The sequence below is a fragment of the Barbus barbus genome, assembly GCF_936440315.1.
Source record: "Barbus barbus genome assembly, chromosome: 31".
NCBI classification, from domain to species: domain Eukaryota; kingdom Metazoa; phylum Chordata; class Actinopteri; order Cypriniformes; family Cyprinidae; genus Barbus; species Barbus barbus.
Window position 1 is genome coordinate 26239161 of NC_136759.1, and position 22923 is coordinate 26262083.

The 22923-nt window shown below is 36.7% G+C and overlaps 3 protein-coding genes across 3 annotated transcripts; all 3 read left to right on the forward strand.

Moving 5' to 3' along the window:
- The first annotated feature begins 3341 nt into the window (after positions 1-3341).
- LOC306851053 (P2Y purinoceptor 14-like) lies at positions 3342-10292 on the forward strand. Its single transcript, XM_079387099.1, has 4 exons — positions 3342-3509; positions 4715-4799; positions 7641-8074; positions 9095-10292. The coding sequence occupies exons 3-4, from the start codon at positions 7641-7643 to the stop codon at positions 9789-9791; spliced, it is 1131 nt and encodes a 376-aa protein (XP_079243225.1). The 5' UTR covers positions 3342-3509; positions 4715-4799; the 3' UTR covers positions 9792-10292.
- A 921-nt stretch (positions 10293-11213) lies between these two features.
- LOC306851179 (G-protein coupled receptor 171-like) lies at positions 11214-14355 on the forward strand. Its single transcript, XM_079387316.1, has 2 exons — positions 11214-11366; positions 12999-14355. Exon 2 carries the CDS (start codon positions 13294-13296, stop codon positions 14242-14244), a length of 951 nt encoding a protein of 316 aa, XP_079243442.1. The 5' UTR covers positions 11214-11366; positions 12999-13293; the 3' UTR covers positions 14245-14355.
- A 1663-nt stretch (positions 14356-16018) lies between these two features.
- On the forward strand, positions 16019-22654 carry LOC306851157 (clarin-1-like). The gene is made up of 3 exons (XM_079387283.1): positions 16019-16704; positions 17995-18174; positions 20934-22654. Exons 1-3 carry the CDS (start codon positions 16452-16454, stop codon positions 21197-21199), a joined length of 699 nt encoding a protein of 232 aa, XP_079243409.1. The 5' UTR covers positions 16019-16451; the 3' UTR covers positions 21200-22654.
- Positions 22655-22923: the final 269 nt, after the last annotated feature.

The window sequence follows — 22923 nt, forward strand, 5'->3', positions numbered from 1 at the left end:
ACCCCACATGTAATAACCTAGAACACTATCTAACACTTGATGGCTGCTCTGTCAATTCTTCTTCATCAGTTAGGAACCTAGGTGTGCTGTTTGGTAGCAATCTTTCATTTGAAAGCCATGTTTCTAGCATCTGTAAAACTGCGTTTTTCCATCTCAAAAACATATCTAAATTGCGACCTATGCTCTCAACGTCAAATGCAGAAATACTAATTCATGCGGTTATGACCTCAAGGTTAGACTATTGTAATGCTTTATTGGGTGGTTGTTCTGCACACTTGATCAACAAATTACAGTTGGTCCAAAATGCAGCAGCTAGAGTCCTTACTAGAACCAGGAAGTACGACCATATTAGCCCGGTTCTGTCAACACTGCATTGGCTCCCTATCAAACATCGTATAGATTTGAAAATCTTGTTAATTACTTATAAAGCCCTGAATGGCTTAGCTCCTCAGTACTTGAGCGAGCTCTTATCACATTATAGTCCTCTACGTCCGCTGCATTCTCAAATCTCTGGCCATTTGATAATACCTAGAATATCAAAATCGACTGCGGGCGGCAGATCCTTTTCCTATTTAGCACCCAAACTCTGGAACAATCTACCTAATACTGTTCAGGAGGCAGACACATTCTGTCAGGTTAAATCTAGACTAAAGACACATTTATTTAACCTGGCTTACACATAACACACTAATACACTTCTATTATTCAAATCTGTTAAAGGATTGTTAGGCTGCATTAATTAAATCAACCGGAACCGGGGACACTCCCCATAACACATGATGTACTCGTTACATCATAAGAAGAATGGTATCTACGCTAATATTTGTCTGTTTCTTTCTTATTCTGTTTCTCAGTCCGTGTCCAGATCAGATGGGGGATCGGCGCCAGGAGATGATTTATGTGGCCCTGATCATCGGCGGAGGCCGGACACCTGGATGAGCCCCGGGGACATATCCCCAGTGAAGACCTCAACTTAAAATACAATAAAACTTCAAATAAAACAAATAACTAAAAATATAATAAAATACCGAAGTAGAAATTGTTAGAATTGTTAGAAATTGCAACAATATAAAAATAGAAATATAATAAATTTATACATTTAAAATTTTAATTAAAACAATAAGTAAACAATAAATAAACAATAATATCCTGGCCAGAGGAGAACTGGCCCCCTGACTGAGCCTGGTTTCTCCCAAGGTTTTTTTTTCTCCATTCTGTCACAGAGGACGTTTTGGTTCCTTGCCGCTGTTGCCTCTGGCTTGCTCAGTTGGGGACACTTAATTTCTAGCGATTATCATAAATTTGATTTCACAGATACTATTTAAACTAAACTAAGCTAGACAATGACATCTCTGAATTCAATAATGAAATGCCTTTAACTGAAAATTGAGTGTTTAATCTTATTATTATACATTACTGACACTCTATCCTCCAATTTGATACTGTTAAGTGCTTTGACACAATCTGTATTGTTAAAAGCGTTATATAAATAAAGGTGACTTAGGACTGGAATTGAGAACCAGTGGCCTAGAGAACAATCCCAGAAACTGGATACTCACACAAGGGCTGTATCCAAAAACTGAAAAATGTTACACATTTCAAGGTAGGAAGGCATTATGGCATGTCCGAATTCAATGTTAGCTTCACTTCCTGCCTCCTGAGATGCCTCCTTCACTGCCTTTGATATCCCCCAATCCTGTGCATTCCATTCTGTGACAGTTCAAATAAAAATTAAAGATGGCGAGTTGCAGTCGGTGGTCAGTTTGTGTGTAAATGTATGTTTTTCCACTTTTGATGTCATTTCTAGCGAGTAGTTAAATATTCACTTAGTTATCACTAAAGCTCTCTATATTTTGCTGTAGACCATTAAACCATTACGCTGCCTCAGAAGTATGTCCGAAATCAGTTTCGTGAAGTGCCTTTGTGCGCAAATGCTGCCTTCAAGTCATTGCCTGATAGGATGGCAGTGAGGCAACAAGTCAGTTACCTAAGTTTTCGAATGCAGCCCAGGACAAGTCCAGGGGTGTCCAAACCTGTTCCTGGAGGACCACTGTCCTGTGGAGTTTAGGTTCAACCCTGGTTAAACATACATGAAACATCTGATCATTGTCTTTAGACTCACTAAAAAACTTCTAGGCAAGTGTGTTGGAGCTGGTTGGAGCTAAAATTTCCAGGATGTTTGCCCTTCAAAAACAGGTTTGTACACCCCTGGACAAGACAATACATATGAGTGTCAGGATCCTGACACCAAACCAAGAACAAGACCACCCAAAGTGACACATGACACAAAAACATGTATCCATTACACTGCGGCCACAAACACGGTTCAAACACCTTATAAAAGTGATTTTTGAATAATAGGTCCGTAAGCCATGTTAAGTTTTTTTTTTTTTTTTTCTTTATAACTATTTTCTATCGGAGGAAAATGCTTAACATGAAACTTTACACATTGCTTTCAAATTCTGGGCACATCTGCTTGCAAACTCCTTTCAGAAAGGCAAATTATGTTTTATTAACAAGATTCGGGAGGAGCACAGTCAGATAATCAACTGGTGGTGGACGAGGAGACACCACCCCTTACAATGTAGAGCGCTTTGAGTGCTTAGAAAAGCAGAAAAGCGCTATATAAATGTAATGAATTATTATTATTATTAACTAATCTGGTACAGGTGCAACTCGTTTAGCTAACCATCCTAACTAGCACAATACATATATATATATATATATATATATATATATATATATATATATATATATATATATATATATATATATATATATATATATATATATATATATATATATATATATATATATATATATATATATATATATATTCAGCCTGCCTACCTCTGTTCAATGACCTCTTCCACCCCAACTCCTCACCCCTATTATCCCTATAATTATGCTCACCCCACCCATATTTTTATCTCATATTAGGGATAGGAGGAGTTCTCTGGGTTCGGGCCATATTCCGGGCTCGGAGCCTTCCCCCAGGACAGCACGCCAAAATATGCTTACTATTTACTATCAAATTAGATGTAAGGGTGAACTCATGAAATAATATCCTCATAGCTTTAAGGTGAATATAATATTTTAGTCATATCAACATTAGTTAGTGTTAATTTTCGAAGTGTAATTGGTCAGTTAAATGAATGTTTTTAAAAGGAAAAAGTATTGGTATCGGTACCAGTGATACTGACCCTGTATTTACTTGAATTACAAAATGTGCAGTATCGTCCACCCCTATCCAATGGAATCCAATGAATGGCAGTGAAGTAATAGGTAGGTCACGTGATAACAACATGAGGAATGTAGTACATCCAGTTTACATTCATACTACACAGTAATTTAAAAGAAGTACCAACTCTTACAGTATCAGAAGCAGCCTCGGGAAAAGCTTTTATTTATGTCCAGCTGGCTTTTGTTATTTGTCCCGATAGCACCAATGGGCTCCGTGTTTTTAACAGACAACTACTGGCAAGGATTCCGGTTGGCACTTCAGAGAGGTAATACATACATTTCCTGGTTAATTTTCATTCATTTATGTGAAAACATTTTTAATTAGCAAAAAAATGTGGGTGCAAATTTTGGATACAGTTAAGGTGGTGGGTGCTTGTTTTGTTATTGTATGGTTTACTCCGGGTGTGTGCTCACGGTGTGTGTGTTCACTGCTGTGTGTGTGCACGTTGGATGGGTTAAATGCAGAGCACGAATTCCGAGTATGGTTCACCATACTTGGCTGAATGTCACTTCACTTACTCACTTACTTACTCACTTACTTACTTACTGCTGGCTGTGAAACAAAGTGCCCTCATGCGGATAATAAAGTTGTCCTTGACCTTGAGGTCGAGACTCCTTAAAATGACAATTTTAAGGGGATACTTTAATTCTAGGCTAATTTTAATGTTAGACAATGGTCACAAGTAACTCCAGCCTGTTGTAATGCAGTTGAAAGAATGTCATTTCATAGAGACTCCACTAGAAAGCAGCAAATCTGCAAAACTATATCAGCAGTTTTCTAACCTTATGCAGCTTCACTGATACTAATCTCACAAGTGAGTAGTCTCAGGTTGCAAAGAGCTTGGACGTGACAGGAACTTTGCGGGTTCTTACCATTTTACTGAACATTATTCAGTGAAAGAGGCTTTGTTAGGCTGATATATCGACACAGCTAATTATTCAGGATGGCCCACAGCTATAGCAAGGTATTTGCATGATCAGAACATAGTGTTACACAGGCATCAACTAAACTGATTACTCTAAAAGTGAATCATTGATTCTTTGGAAATAAAACTCACAACAGCATAACATAAACCACAGTTTTCTCAAAAAGCAATCCCCTCCAGCAGTTTCTTATTTTTCAGTCAATATTTTTAAAGTACAACACTTAGCCTGAATTTTGCTTCATGTCTGAGAAAACAAAATGGGAGGCAAACAATTTTGACTTGCAAATCACTAAAAAATAAAAATATTATTACAGCTCATAGTGTAGTCCTGCAACTGTTCATGTACTCTATAACATCAGTGTCTATCATGTGCCACCACAAAATCACCCAACCACCCCCCTCCCCGATCCTCCGACCACCAGTGTTTGCATTTTTATCACATACTTTGACTTATGTTACATACACTGACACACACAGAGAGAGAGAGAGAGAGAGAGGGAGAGAGAGATTCATACAAAACCCAATTTCCTCTTTACATGTTACAGAAGGAAGTTATGAAGGAAGTGGATGAAAAAGACCAACTCTAGATCAAAGCTCAGTGGACAGCTTGGCTACAAGTGAGGATTTCAAGTAAGTTAAACGTGATCAGCTAATTAGCTTTTTTGTTAATTGCAATTAAGGTTCTACTATAAACGTTAGGGTCAGTTTGAGAGAAGATTTTGTCATTTGTTATTTGCATCTTGTTTATATCATGCATTCATTTTTAAGTCAGGACTTTTTTGATATTTCTAAGCTATTTACCTCTCAGTGCTAATGAACGTACTAAAGTTTTAATGCAATATGTGTAATTACCAAGAAATGACTTGTGCTTTATAGAGTGCTTTGTGGTTATTTTGTTCTAAATGGCCAATTAGCTGAGTAATAGATTGTTTTTTTGTTTTTTTCTGATATGTACTAGTTGCTAATGAACAACCTTTTTTCAATGCTTGGCATTATATATAAAAATATTAATGTCAGTATCAACACAGTCACAGTGTGTCAGTATGATGTCCGTAACATTTGTGGTGCAGAAAAGAGCACCTTAAAGTGGCCCCTGTGAACAGACCTGACCTTTATTAAAGAGACGCTTTTTATCAATCATTGAACTTGATAGATGTCACATTACGCAGCTCTCAGCACTGCAAGAGAACGACAGAGATCTGATTCTGCAACAATATGTTATGATATAATGATATAAACCTGTGGTGTTGATTCGTCATTTTAGGTCGAAAATTTAAATTTTTTGGCTTCATCTCTCAAAATATTTGACGTGTTTTGCTGATTAACAATCCATGCAGTAGCTGTCATAAACAGGTGAATGGGGTCAGTTTAGACCTAATTATCCCTGACTGAAAAGGGAATATCTTTCTTGTGGTTTGTTACCCAGAATGAGGATGTGCGCTGTGACATTCCATTGCTTTCTGTGAGAATTTTACACATAAATAAACAGTAACGGAAATCACAACATATTAAAGGTGTGATGATTTTGTCATATTATAAAAAAGTATTTTAAATGAAAAACTGGTACATTTGTCTGTATTAAAGTGCAATATGTGAGCACAGAAAGTAGGAAAGAAGCAATCAGATGTAAATAGCTGTTTTTTACTTTTGAGAACATCCGTTTTGAATTGTCAAATTAAATCACTCTGTGCTAAGTTTGACTTGCTTGCACAGGATACATGCATCGCATGTTCTATTTTTAAAATAGTTGGCTGCACATGCTGACTGACAGCTGTATTTAGCTCTTCTGTTGCACAGTGATGAGATAGTATCAAGATAAAAGAAGCCCAGAGCACCTCAAGAATCTGGTGTTCAGTTTAATTCTGTGACATTGTATTCAGCCCTGAAGAACACATCCTGTATGACTAGAGCTTTGTAGTTTTTAGCGTATGCTTCCCTTTTGATTATTTTTTTGAGAACCATTCTAACATTCTAGGAATTGCTTACATTTTTGTAACCATAAACTAACATTGTCAGAACGTTGCAAGGAGGTTTTTGCACAACGATCTGATAATAACCTAGACAGAATGGCTGCATTTGAAACCACATACTTCCCCTTCTACCGTATATAACGGATAAAAAACAGAATGTGAAAAGAGTAGTATGCCCAATTCACAGTATTCATATAAAAACAGTAGACAAAAAGTTCTCAGATCACCTACTACTTTTCTGGGCTGCGTAAAAGCATCGTAAACCTAAGCTGATTGTAGCTCCATTGATGGAACACTATCATCATTGGGTCATCGGATGCGACATGCACTTTTACAAGTTGTTTGAACTGAAATGCGTGTTGGCAGTGTGTGGCCACAACCACCCTATAATGATAAAGGGGTTTTTTTTATCTCGTTAAGACATTTCCCCTTTCTCATATCAAGCCATTCTCAGATGCCTGTCTGTATGACATCACACAGACCCAGGCCCATCCCATGATTGTTGATTGACACTGGAGTTTTAACTTAGACCCTCCCTGAGTGATCTGTAGACAGTCCGCCATTGTTTCTACGCCGGAGCAGGTATAGACAAGAATGGCTCCTAAGCAAATTGAGGTGTTGGATGTAATAATGAACATAGCAGTAGTCAATTACTCCTGACATCTGAGCTGCTGAAGACACAGTGGATTACCTTTGTTTTTAAAGGGAATGCATCCTCCGATCTACCTAACTGTGTTTGTGTTCGCGCGAATCATTCGTGATCCAGCTTCATCTACAGAAGAAGTGACTATAAGGTTATTTTATGAATCTTTGCCTTTCCTAATTACGTGCTCGTTAGCAAGTTCCGCGGCTAAAGTAAACAGTCTCATGAGAATGGATCGTCACCCCACGGAAGAGAGGGGCGGGGTCAGCAGAGCTCATTAGCATTTAAAGGAACATGCACTAAAACGGCTTGCTGAAAACAGAGCTGATTTTGACAGGGTAAAAAGGGTGTTTTTTACACTATCATTGAGAAATGTTAACCAAAGTATGTTAGAGACTTTTCATGAAGACCCTAAAGAATAATATCAACTTCTGGAAAATGGGCATCCAATAACCCCTTTAAAAGAAGTGCCTGCCCAGAGAGTATGTGATTTCAGACACAGACACCGTTCTCTAAGGGTTATTTTTAGGTTTCATTTGTATAGCAAGGTTTAATGAGAAAGTATACAGAGCATTGCCTGCATTCAACCATAAACTTCAAAATATTGCACTGAAGTGTGATTAATGGTTTAATATGTTTAATGTTTTAGAATCATTAGTCGTCTATTAGCAAGACATTCAATAGTAAAACTTTACACACACTTTATAGTCATAATCTTACACATAGCCTATAAAGATTCTCCATTCTATGAATGATGGATTTACACCATATTTGACTTTTTGAGCTTTGAGGATCAAGAAAATCCCCTATACAACCTATGGTGACATTAACGACTCTATCTCTCTTGTGCATTAATAGATGGAGTCAGCAGTTTCACAGATTCTTAGAACTGCAGCCCCGCTTACCAGCTTCACCACTGTCCTGGATGACATCACAGAAACAAATACGTCTGTCACAGGAACAAATGCTTCCTGTGAATTTTCAAAGATCCCCTCTCACCCTGCTTTCATATTTGCATACTCACTAGTGTTTCTTGTCAGTCTGGTGCTTAATTGCATCACGATGCGGGTTTATTTTTTTTCCAATCAGCGTGTCCAGTCCAGCGTCACAGTCTACATGAAGAACCTGGCCGCAGCTGACTTCTTCCTTTGTCTTTGTTTGCCTTTGCGCATTGCTAACTACACCAACAGTTCAGATATAATACGCAACATTTACTGCAGCTTTGGAGCATCAGCATTCTATCTAAACATGTATGCAAGCATTCTCTTTATGGACTTCATTGCTGCAAACAGGTATGCAACTCATTCAAGCACCTACTTAAAGGATTAGTTCACTTTCAAATAAAAATTTCCTGATAATTTACCCCCATGTCATCCAAGATGTTTATGTATTTCTTTCTTCAGTCGAAAATAAATTAAGGTTTCTTAAGGTCAAGAGTGACCTATTCAACGTCATTACGTCACGAATGCACATTGCAGAAACTGTGAATTTGTGTTTATAAAGCATATACATTTTTTTTTTTTTTTTTTTTTTAATGGCCGATCATTTCACTAGATAAGACCCTTATTCATCGTCTGGTATCGTTTATAGCCCTTTGAAGCTGCACTGAAACTGTAATTTTGACCTTCAACCGTTTGGAGTCCATTGAAGCTAACTATATGCAGAATATTCCTGGAATGTTTTCATCAAAAACCTTAATTTCTTTTCGACTGAAGAAAGAAATACATGAACTGACACACATCTAAACCATTACACACACCCATAGGATACAGAAAAAGTTGTGTTTCAGAATATATGTATGCAATACCTGTAAGTAACTTCATAAGAACGTTTGGGTTGTGAGTGTGTACAGTTTATGCTGTACTATAAAATGTTTGAGGATTGTATATTATTTAGATTATATTACTAATGAATTGAAGAAAAAAATATACATTATGAAAACCCATAGAAAAATCTCTAGAGAACCCATGGCGAATCAGTCTTCTGGGTTTTGGCCAAGATTGCCGCAGCTTCATTTGAAACAAGAGAGAGCAAGTCTGTGGTGTTATACGAGAAAAGCTCTGACCTAAAATACCTGGATGAGCAGCCATTATACAGCACAGCTATTGTCATTATTAAGGAATAATGTCAGATTGCCACAAATGTCAAATCAAAATCAAGCATTTTAGAGAGCTGTGTTAAACCCATTCTCTTTTCCAAGGCATGACATTACAGCTTTATTTAGAAATAAACATATATCATTTCAAGCATGGAACATTGTTATTTTTTATTAAGTAATTTATGTATATATTGCTCTTTTACTCTTTCCTCAGGTACCTGAAGATTGTCCGGCCATTGGAGACTCATGCTCTGCAGACGGTTCGTACCGCTCGACACATTTCCATAGGAACGTGGCTTTCCCTGTTAGCCATGTCTTCCGTCTACTTGATCCTCTTTCTCCTGACCTCTTGGGGTCACGTTCACAAGCCTGAGAAAAGCGGCTGCGAGGCCTTACACAGTCCCCAGCTCAGTCTGGTCTACAAAATCACTCACAGTGTGTCTATGGTGCTCTTCACGTTTGTGCTGGTGTCTCTGATTGCTTTGTACTGGGGGACTTTGCAAAAGGTCAAACAAGCTCAGTTGTCCACACAGACCACATCCAGAAGCCAAACATTCAGGAAATCTAAGCGTAATATGCTGGTGCTCGTGGTGGTTTTTTGTGTGTGCTTTGTGCCCTACCATTTGGTTAGGCTGCCTTACGCATTCATCAAACCTCAGACGAAACTCTGCACGGCGCAGGCGTTCTACGTCCTGAAGGAGCTGACTGTCCTGCTATCGGTGCTCAATGCTTGTCTGGATCCACTTATATACTTTATCTTCTGCAAGGCTTTCAGAGCCCAGCTGGGCCTCAGGAGGATGTCAGATTCCATGAGAGACAGCGACGATAAAAGCCAGCACAGACGAATGAGCAACATGTTGAGCTACATTGAAACAAAGATATCCACATTACGACGTGAAAGTGTCATTTAACACTCTCCTACTAACAATGAAACAAACTATGCAATGCAGATGAAGGCTCAATAAATCTAATGCAGTTTACTACATCAATTTATTAGCTTCCTTTTCTACATGCAGCATTTTTTGATTGATTACAGCGTGAAGATGATATAGTGAATTTGCTGTAATTAATTAATATTTTATCTTGAACTGGGACTGTAAATGTGACCTCTTCTACCTGACCACCCAACCAGAAAGTGGAATTGGGGATGTGCTTGTTTTTCAAATTATAGTGCAATATAATTAATATACGAATGGACAGAATATAAAAATATATGTTAATGTGTATATTTAATTGTCTGCGTATAGGCAAATGCAGAATCAATCTATAATCTACTACTGTGTATATACTGTTAGAATTTTTGAAAGAAAGCTATACTTTTGTTCAGCAAAGATGCATTCAATTGTTCGAAAGAGAGAGTAAAGACATTTATAATATTTCAAATAAATGCCATTCATTTGAACTTTCTATTCAACAAAGAATCCTGAAAATAATGTGTCACGGTTTCCACACGGTTTCAAACCAGATAATAGTAAAACAAATGTTTCTTGAGCAGCAAATCAGCATATTAGAATGATTTCTGAAGGATCATGTGATATTATATATATATATATATATATATAAAGTGATATGAAAGAATTGTGTTTTTGGACATATTTTTAGCTTGCTATGAAAAAATAAAAAATGGCAAAATAAAATATTAAAGTTGTCTTTTTAGCTTAAAAGTATGTTTTATTGTTGTTTAATTTAATGCTTTATTGCTATTTTATTTTGAAAAGGAGTCATGCATTAATTTTGTAAACAATGAAGCATTGCTGGTAATAATTGTGTAAAAACACTTTGAAATTACTTCTCTGTTTCGTATTTAAATGTCTTGCCCTTTTAAATGAAAGTATTGAATTTTGAGATATTTTATCTGAAAATGGTACGCCTTATTTATAATGATTTGGTATAACTTATGACAATATATCTGCAGGCCAAAGGATTTTCCCAGGTAATACTGTGCCAAACTGCAGCTGCAAAACATTAACATTAAACATTTGGTGGATATGCATTGATTTGTTTTTTAATGATTTGACTGGGTTACAGAAACTCGATTCGATGACGTGGAAAGCACAGACGCTGTTAACTGACACTAACAGTGCAACTTATGTTTAACACATCGAGTTGAAAGTCAAAACCATCCTGTTGTCTTTCAACCAGGAACTTACAGCACAGAGAGCGCATGCTAATGAGAGCCATAGACTTGTGGTTTGTGGTTGTCTACAGACACAGAATCTGGAAAGTTCACGTTTCCGCTGCGTCATTTCACTTCATTGTAGGTGTGGTAAACGCTTTCCTTCATTGGTTGATATACTTGAGACCAAACCCCAAGTAAAACGGAAACTGGATTTGTAATGTAGTTGAACCAATGAAGAAACTCTCCAAACAAGTATCTCAGAAGCTGTATAGATCATTCAACAAGAACAATATACAGCTAGAGAGCAGGATCGCATTACTCCAGCGTCTGATCTGATGTCTGCTGGAGAAGCCAGTCTGGTCATGCGGTAAGTTATCAAAATCTAATTCTGATACGAGGCACCATGCGTCTGTTTCTTCATGAGATTTTATGCATCTGATAATTAGTCTAAGTTTCTAAACTGATTCAGACTGACTTGATGTCCTCGATGTGTATTTACTTCCTGGAGAGACAAGTGTGGGAAATGAGAAACAATGTGCATTATATTAATGAGCAATTTGAATTTATTAAAAAGTGAACTATAACAATATAACATCTTCCAAAGTTCCGCCTGTATTTTATTGTCCATGTAAATGAGTTTCCTTTTTCAGCCCATTAGATTACCACAATCTGACTCACTTCTCTAAAGCTCATATTCAATGTTTTCCTGACCAACATATGCAGAATATGCTAACAAAGTTTGGTCAAAACAGTACATACAATTATCTGCCCTTCGTAATCCAGTATAAAGTCATAAATGATGAGAACAATCCAAACAGATTGTATTGCAGTTGTGGATTACTTTGAGAAAGATACAAAGTTATGCTTTTAATTTACATTTTTGTCCTGAAATCATAATGTTGCAGTTAGTGACTTTAAGAAGAAGACAAACTAAGCACTTTGACTGTCAGCTATGGGCTTTTAGGCATTCAAAGCATAAATTATTGGCTCTTGAGGGGTCTTTTTGTTAGTGAATCAGGTGTTGAAAAATGCACAACAAATTCAAATAAACTGTAGCTGATAGTTATGTCATATTTATACAAAATGGCTTTATTACCACAAAACCCTGCTAAACTATTACAAAATATACACTTTAAGAACTCTCACTTACTGTCTGCATTATTAGTGCGGAAGCAGACATGACAAGAGCACAATTTCATTTGCTACTGTTTTATTTGATACTAGAAAATGTAATTTACCGTAACATACCTGCTTGCAACTTTGAATATTTGTAAGATACCTTATGTGAAGTCACAGTTGCAGATTGATTATTTATTTGTTAATTTATTTAAATTTTATTTTAACTTTATTTAATGAAACAAAATGGTAACCCAATTTAAACACTGCTTTTATGGACACTTACTAAACAGCAGCTTGACTGTCAGGTGGTCTAAACGTATTAGTAACACTTTACACTAAGGTCCTATTAGTTAATGCATTTACTAACATTAGATAAGAATTTGTAATACATCAGTTAGGCCTATATTCATTAAACTTCAGTTAATGAAAATACACCTATTCATTTTCAGTTCATGTAAGCTAAAGGCCATTAAATAACATTAACAGAACTTTTGATTTTAATAATGTATTTGTAAATAATAATAATAATAATAATGCATTTAATCAAAATTAAGATAAAAACATGCTTTAGTTCTATGTAATTTGTAATAATGTCGTTCTATGTAATTACTAATGTTAATAATTATAACCTTATTTTAAAGTCTTACTAGCTTATCTAGCATGGAAGAAACTGTCTTTAATATTAAAGGACAACGTCTTTCCAACTAAACATTAATAGTACTGATCAAGAAACTGCTTTGATTGCAGTTGCATTGATGCACATTGTTATCATCACATCTAAACCAGCTTCAGCATGTGCATACATTCCTATAAACAGCATTGTGAAACATAACTAAAACAGGAAAAGTATTTCATATTTTTTCTCTCTTTCTCTTTCCAGGATTGCTACATAACATGTTCTATTTGATGCTGATACGTGACATCATATCCTTGTTCAAGTAAACAGGAAAATGTTTTTGCGTGCTTATACAGGGGATTTACCACTTCCTCTACTGATACCTTTTACTTTCTGGTGAAGTGAAAGACAGAACTGTGTTCAGATCAGCTTCAGTTATTCTCGGTGGTCTAACAAGACCTAAAAGGTACAGTCACGTGAAGAAAAGAGAAGTAAAACATACTTATTCGATATCCTTGATTTTACTTATTTATTAGAGTTCACACAGTCCAGATCCAAAATGGGGAGTTCGAACGCCAGTATCTGTGTGGTCAACGACAACATGGTGCCCTTCGCCACAGTCTACATCCTCATCTTCCTGATTGGAATGGCTACCAGCCTGGTGGCGCTGTGGGCCTTCATAACCAGCCGAAGTGCTAAAAAGTGCATTAATGTTTACCTCATCAATCTTCTGACGTCCGACTTCCTCCTCATGTTGGCATTACCTGTCAAGATTGCCAAAGATCTGGGCAACGATTCTCTGAGTTTGACCATCTTTCTCTGCCGAGTGAGTGCGCCGCTCATCTACATCAACATGTACGCGTCTATCATCTTCCTAGCTTTCGTCAGCGTGCAGCGCTACCTCCAGATCACCCGCAGCTCTAAACTGCTGCGACTGCAGGAAGTGGGCTTTGCGGTGCTGATGTCTTCGGTGGTCTGGTTCCTCGTGCTCTTCATCAACGTGCCCAACATGGCCTTCCCTATCAAAGAAAACGTTGAAGAGAAAGTTGGCCTAACGTGTTCAGACTTAAAAAATGATATGGCCAAGCACTGGCACGCATTGTCTGTGTTTCTGGGCATGGCCATCTTTTTCAACTCCTCGGTAGCGGTGCTGTTGTCCAATGGCCTGGTCCTGAAGCGGCTCTGGGGTCGGCGTGAATCTGACCCTGAGGAACAGGCTAGTGCCCAACATGCCTTCATAAACATTGCATTGGTGACCTTGGCATACGTGGTGTGCTTTGTGCCGTACCATGCTGTGCGTATGCCATACACATTTACGCAGATAAAGGTCATCACTGATTGCACTTTAAGAAAGAATCTGTTCCTGGCTAAAGAGTCGACTCTGCTTCTCGCCATCCTGCACCTGTGCTTCGATCCAATGCTGTACTTTGTCATCTGCCGTGCATTCAGGCTTCAGATCACAAAGGCCTTCTCAAGGAGAGGCAGCGTTCCGACCACAGACACAGAGTGAAAATTCAACCGGAGGAGAGTTATGGACCAAGTATTAGTGCAAAATCATTTGCTGAATGTAAATGTAGTGTAAAGAAAGAGTTTCTAAAGGAACTGTGGATTAGCAATGTACAAAAAGCAAAAAAACAAACAAAAACAAAGCAGAAGCCTGTGGAAAAAGAATGCACAAAGACATTTGGCCAAAACAATGTCTGTTTAAAAAGTTTTGGCAATAATAGTTGATGAGAATTTGGGGGCAAAATATGTAAATATAACTAAATCTACAGAAGATCTACTGCGCAATGATGCTCAGAGTTCTTTAACTGTATTTGTATGTGACCCTGGAGCACAAAAGCAGTCTTAAGTTGCTGGGGTATATTTGTATCAATAGCCAACAATACATTGTATGAGTCAAAATTATCCATTTTTCTTTTATGTCAAAAATCATTAGGATATTAATTAAAGATCATATTCCATGAAGATATTTTGTAAATTTCCTACCATAAATATATCAAAACTTAATTTTTGATTAGTAATATGCATTGCTAAGAACTTCATTTGGACAACTTTAAAGTATCTCAGCCAAATATTGTCCTATCCTAACACACCATACATCAACGGAAAGCTTATTTATTCAGCTTTTAGATGATGCAGAAATCTCAATTTTGAAAAATTGACACTTAAGACTGGTTTTGTGCTCCAGGGTCACATATAAAAAAAAAAGGACCAAGAGGACCAGGACCTGGACCATTATCCCAAGGACAACTGCACCTCAAGCATGAAATTTAATATGTTTTTAGTTTATTTATTTTTCAATCAGTGCGGAAATGTTTGTATAAATTGTATTTCATATCCCAAATACATAATACAAATCAATAAATAGACCTTTTTCACATTTCCGGGTTGGGTAAACTTCCAGAGGAGTGAATGGAAGAGTACAACAAAAAATATATATCCTGTAAATGCTGCATTACCCACATGTTAGTGTTAACTATTTGTTTATATATATATATATATATATATATATATATATTTTTTTTTTTTTTTTTATGCAGTGGTGATATAATACAGTGTTGTATATGTACATACATTTAAAAAAAATAGTGGAAGGAATGCTGCTTTTGTAAAGTTTGTGTTTGCAGTTTAATAATCACTTGAAACTGGCAAACTGGGAGCTCCAATAGGAGGATTTATCTTGAACTCTGTCATGGAAATTATGTATAAGCCCTAGTGAAACAATTTAATACAATGAATGTATACCTGTGTTGTATTATGCTGTATTATGCTGTGAATGAGTTCCTAAAATGAATAGATGGATGATTCAGCAGCAGACACCTTCATCTGACGAGGTGCGCGACTCTTATAGTGCATTATGGGTACTCTAGCCATTGAGATCAGTTGTCCTCTCGATTTTGCGGTGCATTGTGGGATTGAATGAGTGCACTCAAAAATTTCCACTATGGGTTTGGACGCTAACAATGGCGGTCCCCTCAAATAGTGTCTTATTTAAGGGTATAGGGGTGATTTCAGATACAGTCATGTTTAATAGACCGCTTTCACACGTTTCAGTGGTGCTCAAATGATAAGAGATTATGAAATGTTTGTATTGTAGCCTACTCTTTTAACTATTTTATTTTTTAATAAATCATTGTTACCACATTTAATAATGTCTTATTTCTCTCCCGAGTCTATCTCTTTTTGATTAATGACCTTTTGCATTGAAGGTTACATTTTTATTTTTGATAAAAGAAATGATTGAAAGAAAGACGTGAGTCATGCCTCTGATGACATGCTGTGTGTCAGAAAAGTCTAGTGAAGGCTCAGTAAGTCAAAACGGGCATGACTATTATTTACTTGGGATATTATTTAATATTCATATATTTAGCTAGCCCGCTATTACACCTCACATAATAAACTGTAACCTTATTAAATGCAGCCAGAGATGTTGATCATTCAACATTCAACCCGGTTGCTTGGAGACGGAGGAAGGTGAACGCGCTTTGCGTAATTCTATCCAGAGAAGACATTGGGATCCAACTTTACTCGGCCAACATGTGCTATCTAGCATTAGAGATCGTTTCATAGCATTCGTGTTTTTAGACTTAAAGGTGAAATCGACAACGGCACAATGTCCTTTTCCATGTTGGGTTATAGGAAGATCGCCGTTGCGCGTAATCGTGTGGGTATCCATTGATTTCTGTGGCTGCGCTCTTCGCCGTGTCAAACATAATGCCTAGCCGTCAAAAGAAAGTGCTTTTCTCTGTCGCTGGCGTGCTTTGCTTTGGTTGTGTTCTGGTCGTGGCGGCTGCGATGGGGACGCAGTTCTGGGTTCAAGCGACGGTTCTGTGCAAGACGGGCGCGCAGATCGTCAACGCGTCCGGAGCAGAGCTGGAGAAATTCATCGGAAGGACGAACTACGGACTTTTCCACGGCCAGGGCATGAAACAGTGTGGTCTGGGAGACAGACCCTTTTATTTCTCTTGTGAGTAACTTAATCATATTAAGACAGAGTCCACCCAAATATGTAAACTTTGTCATTATTCACTCAACCTCATGCTGTTCCAAACCTGTAGGAGTTTTTTCTTCTGCTGAACATAAAACAAGATATTTAGAAGAATGTTGGGAACCAAACACTTATAGGCTAGCATTGACGTCCATGCTATTTTTTTCCCCTGCTATGGAAGGCAGTGGCTACCAGCAACTGTTTGGTTACCAACATTATTCTTCTCCTTCTTTCTGTATTTTTTATTTTTTTTTACCCATTTTTTTTTTTTTTACAACAAAAGGTGTCCCTTTTTAGGGACAAAATGTTGCACCCCTAAAGGTACCATTTCTATACTTTTTTATTATTATTTTTCTGTCAGTGAAGAAAGAAACTCAAGGGTTTGGAATAACCTGAGGGTGAATAAAAAACAATGAGAGAATCTTCATTTGTGGGTGAATTATGCCTTTAAGAAAAAAAAATTCAGTATAAGTTTTTGAAGAAAAAAAAACACACACACCAGAAATATAAATATGTTTATTCTTTGTGTTCCGTGAAAGAAAGAAAGATAGACAGGTTTGGAATGACATGAGGGTGAGTAAACTATGACAGAATTTTCTAATTAATTCCCTTTAAAGTTTTTTGAGGCCACTGACGTGTAACAAACCTACTGTATTTCAAAATGACCTTCACAAACACATCTCATTTTTAGTCATCATCAAAGTAAATCCCCTTCTGACTATAGATATAACAGACTTAAAAGAGTCCAAGAGTTTCACGAGACATCTAATTCATTGTTCAGTTTATCAGATTTGAGTTTTTCAGTTGTTTTTCTCTAGTTTTGGGAAGGACTTGTCTCATTTTTGGGGTTTTGAATGGGGCTCAGATTGATCTTTTATGACAGCTTCATGTACAATGATTCATTCTTTCCTAATGAGATCTGGAAAAGCCCCAGATTCGAGAGCCAGACATTTAGCAGAACAAAAGAATATTGTCATGGTAAATTTGTTTTTACTCACAGGGAGATGCATGCAAATTGCGGACAGATATGATCAGAGATTACGTTTAATGATTCAAATCAATTTTCATACATATTGTACTGAAATTTCATGGCCAGAATCTAAATGAAACAGTCACTCACAATAGCTTGAAGACATTGATGAAAAATGTAAAAACTGATTCCCAGTACATTTTCCTCACATATGGATGATGATAATTCATATCCTCACCAATCCTAAATTAGGCCTCATTCGATGGAGCTCATGTTAGAAATCTCTTCACTCTGTGTAGTTTTCCCTGACCTGATGGGCGTGGGCCTGGCCAGTCTCCATGTGAGCGTGATCTTCTTCTGCGCGGTGCTCATCGTCTTCTCCTCAGTGTCCTGTGGCTTCTTCTTTTACAATGCTTTCGGAAGCCCATATGAGACACTGCATGGACCCCAGGGCCTTTACCTCTGGAACATGATAAGCTGTAAGACTTGCTCACATGCAAACACACACACACACACACACAAGTTTGGACACGGTCACACCTGCTGTACCTATAGTACAATGATCAATAAACACTAAACTTTTTTTTTTTCACTCAGAAATGTGTAGTACATTTTAGATATAATAGAAGTTACCTTAAATTGTGTCATTGTCCTTATTACTACTTTGAAAAATACTTTTTACATTGTAAAATAAACAATAAACAATTTTACATTGTAACAAATACAAAGAATCACTGTTAATGTTATGTCAAAGTAAAGCTTTTACCAGGTCAATGGCAGCTTGAATTCTTGAATCTTGAGAGAAAATCCAGATCTTGAAGACAGTATGTTATAAATATTTCATGCATACATCCATTTAGACAGGCTCTTTACTGAAGCACGGTTAAAACAGCCTCTGCAATTGTTAATATCTCTCTGTTAGTAGTGAGAAAGTGAACTCAGCTATCCTGAGCAGAGAGAATTGAATGATAAATAAATAAAGTGATGGAAATGAATGCGCTTGGTGGAACTGGCCAGATTTCCACTGCATCTCTAGTGTCAGGTGCCTCTGTTGTGTGTGTACTGATGGCACTCTAATAGGCCATTTGACCTGTCCACACAACTGAACACCAGTAACTAAACAATAAAGCAGAATCGCTTGCAGATAATGGGAAGTAAGAAAAGTGTGGTCAACTTTAGAAATTAAAAGTAAGTATAATTAATAACAGCAGCCAGTACGTTATAAGTGAAAGTACATTTGTTGTTTTTTTGTAACATTGTGTTAAAAAAACTAAATAAATACATACATAACTTTAAATTTTTATTTTTTAAAGCAAAAGCATATCAGGGGAACCCTAAATGGTTTTTCATGTGTCCTGTCACTGATTATGCAGGGTGGAAACAAAAAAACAATAAATTTTACATTTTGAATATGCTTACATTTGCCCTTAAAATATTTTTTTTGCTGTTCAGAAGTTTGAGGTTGGTAGGATTGTTTTTTTTTTTCTTTCTCATGACTGCATTTGTGTGATTAAAAATACAGTGAAAATTGTAATATTGTGAAATATTATCAATTAAAAATACCTGTTTTTGAATATATTTTAAAATGTCATTTATTCATGTAATCAATGCTGAATTTTCAGCATCATTCCAATATGCCAATTTGTTATTCAAGAAACATCCTCCAGTTTCACAAACAAGGTTTAAGGCTAGTCTCAGACTAAAATGCATGTTTTAGCAATCTCAACTGAAAATAACTTGCACTGACATATCTTAAATTATGTCAGTGCCATTGTTGTCTCAAGACGCACACTAGTAATATTCATTTCTGAGGCATTTTTATAAAAGCTGCTTACATATCCTAATTTAACTAACACCTAGTCCTGGCTTAAACTAAGCTCTGTCTGTGAAGCCGGGCCATTATCATGTTGTTGAAAACAGATGTGCTTTTTTTTCTTGGAAACCTTGATACTTATTATTTAAGGATCAAAGACATGAATAGAAAGTTCAAAAGAACAACATTTATTCAAAATTTTTTTGTAATAATGTAATACTTTACTGTCACTTTTGATCAATTTAATGAATTCTTACTGAATAAAAGTATTCATTTGAGTCTTAAAAAATGAGCCTCAAACTCCTGAATGGTAGGGTATTTTCTTGTCAAAGTTCAATAGCCTTTTGACTACCTCTTTTAATGACAGAGAAGATCTCTCTTTTTTGCCATTGGCCAGAATTATGTCAAATATGAATGAATTAAAAGATTATTTTTTACTCACCTTGTGTTTTGCAAACCTGATTTGGTTACATCCATGGAGCATAAAAAGAGATGTTTGGTAAAACACCTCTGATGCTCTTTTCCATTCAATGAAAGTGCATGGTGATTTCTTTTTCAAAGCTCTTAAAGGGCAATAATATACCATAAAGGTAAATTGACAAGTCTCTTTCAACCCAAGCAGCTGTCTGATGGTCAGCTTGAAGCCATTGTGGAGAAATCCTTCAGCTTCATGCAAATATTTTCTGATCGCATGGATTCCTCTTGAAATCGATGTATTTCACTCACAAATTCTCTAAACAGCAGTACATGTGACTACACCTTAATAACAGCCCGTACGTCTCATGGAGTCATGCATTAGCTGTTTGTGAGGAACAGTTTGTCATTTTCATAGTGAAAACCTCACAAGTCTCTGAAAATGCTTCTGCGTCTCATGTCTGATCATGGTGACTTGAACAGAATTTGACAGCTACACCAAAGGGCAAGACTTTCAGTCAGTGAGTAATGACTTCTGTACTATTGCTCACTGCCCTTTTTATGGGACTTTTTTGCCCTTTTGGAGACTGCATACAAAAAGGGCAGACAGACTTTTATTTAGGGCTGTATTTGAAGGCCCTAAAAACCTAAATGGATTTAAAGAGTCCCTTATACTTCCCAAGATAAAATGCACTTTTAAATGGCAAGATAATCAAAGTTCATTTATAGTGAAGGGATGTGGTAAACACCTAAGCGTCAAGAATACAGCTAAACTCTAACAATGGTTGCTCTGAGGCTTTTCTTTTTTAAAGGGAGTTAATAGTTCAATAGTTCAAGCGAAACCTGTATGAAGTTCTTTCTTCTGTGAGGAAGTCAATAAGGCCCCAGTGTTCTTTAGGAGACCATTGACTTGGAGGTCACTAGGAGTGACCGAAAACATGAAAATAATGACAGAATTCATCACAGTTTTTGTTTATTATGCCTTTTATCTATTATTCTGTTTCCCGTCAGGTTTCTGCGCCTGCATGGTGCTCATCCTGTTCTCCTCGGAGGTGAAGCTGCACCGCCTGACCGAGATCATCGTCAGCTTCAACGAGGCCAGCTTCATCTACAAGACGCAAAATGAGAGGTACGACAGATCCTTCTGGCTCGTCTTCCTCACCTTCCTCACGCACGGCCTTAACATCTTGCTCATCCGCCTGGCCGGGATCCAGTTCCCCTTTCAGGAGGCCAAAGAGTCGGATGCGAACACAGGAGCGGCGGATCTCATGTACTAACCAGCCCTTTTGTTCTGCTTCCTCCCCTGCACACGACATCCCACCGCAGCGACTGGCACTTCTCAACACGAGTCTTCCTAATAGTGGCATCCGTTTTGTCTACAGCTGAACACATCTGAGCCTCTTAAGCCATTGAGACCATGTGTGGGGATGAACTTGGAGATGCCCGCGTGTCTTATCTCGCAGCGGGGAGGCATTCATTCTGTCAGTCACTCAGACAATTAACACTCACGATTGCAAACGGCTGATGAAAACACCCTGTAGTTTCCAGTCTAGCTGGGGACATGACAGTTTGCTTTGGTTGCTGATCTTTTATAATCACAAAAGGATGCGATTGACAATTCTACAATGACCCCAGAAACTGTTTTGACACTTAAGCCACACGTAAATATGTATGAATGGCTTTGCATTACATAACAAAATGTCAAACCAAGTGCCATTTGTTTTTAAAATAGTACAGGCACACTTTTTAAATGCAACATTGCACCAAAATAAGTTTGTTTGACTATTAATTCACTACAACTCACCAGACAGTTAAGAGTATTAGCAAAAAAAAAACACGTTTTCATTACTTAAAGTGAAATCATTAACTGAGATGGAATAAAAAATCTCATTTTGTACTAAAATACACTAAATTAAACTAAAATTAAAAACTGAAACTATATACATATATAAGTAAATAATAATAATAAATGACAAAAACACAACAAATTTACTAAAATTAAAATGAATACAGAAAAAAACGAATTAAAATATTAACAGGCCTATAATAGTATATTATTGATAGTAAAATAACTTGATTTATGGATGCCATGTGGTTTGATATTTTCTTATCTAATGCATCCATTTTATGTTTTCTTGGCTTTTCAGGGCCACTGTATAGTTATTTTCATATATGCCTAGATATTTAAATGGATGATGATGATGTTGTATATAATTTCATTATTCATCCAACTACAACCATGGCTTTAGAATACCAGACAGATGCAACAACTGATTTTTTTCACTTAGTTGATGATCAATATGGATTTAATGTTCTCATTAACTTTTCCATGTTTAACAGATATTGTATAATTTTATTGTATTTGCATATTTCATATATTCTTCTTATTTGTCTCCTGTGTGTTTAGACACTCACATTGTGCCAATGTGCATTTATTCATAATTGCATAATGTGATCAGTTTTTTGGTATTTAAACACTGAAATGTTCTCAAATGCTATTTTCAAACTGAGAACGTGGATTAATTATAATAATGAAAAATTAGTGTAAAAAGTAATAAGAATGAAAGGGGCCAAAAATGCAAGAAAATATATACAAAAATACACAATTATGTATTACATAGATGTGCCGTATCCATTCTGACACTATTTTTCATGATTGTTATTGGTCTGCAGCTTTTCTGGTCACTATTAATTCAGTGCCTTTACTCAGAATAAAATGATATGATTTCTTTATAATGCATTGCTTTTATGAAAAGACAAAATAGTACAGTACAAAGTTTTTACATTTTATGTACACTTTTAAATGTATTTTGGAGGTTTTATGCATCCTGAAACAATGATGTGAAAGAAGAGAAAAGCAGCTCTCATCACTCAAGACATCATGAAAGAGCACCGCTTTGTTAGCACAGAATTCAGAGCAACAGAACAGAAACAAAGTACTCCACCTGCTGCCAGGAAACTGTAAAATGAAAGGAGGCTCTCTGTCTGTCTGCCTCCTGAA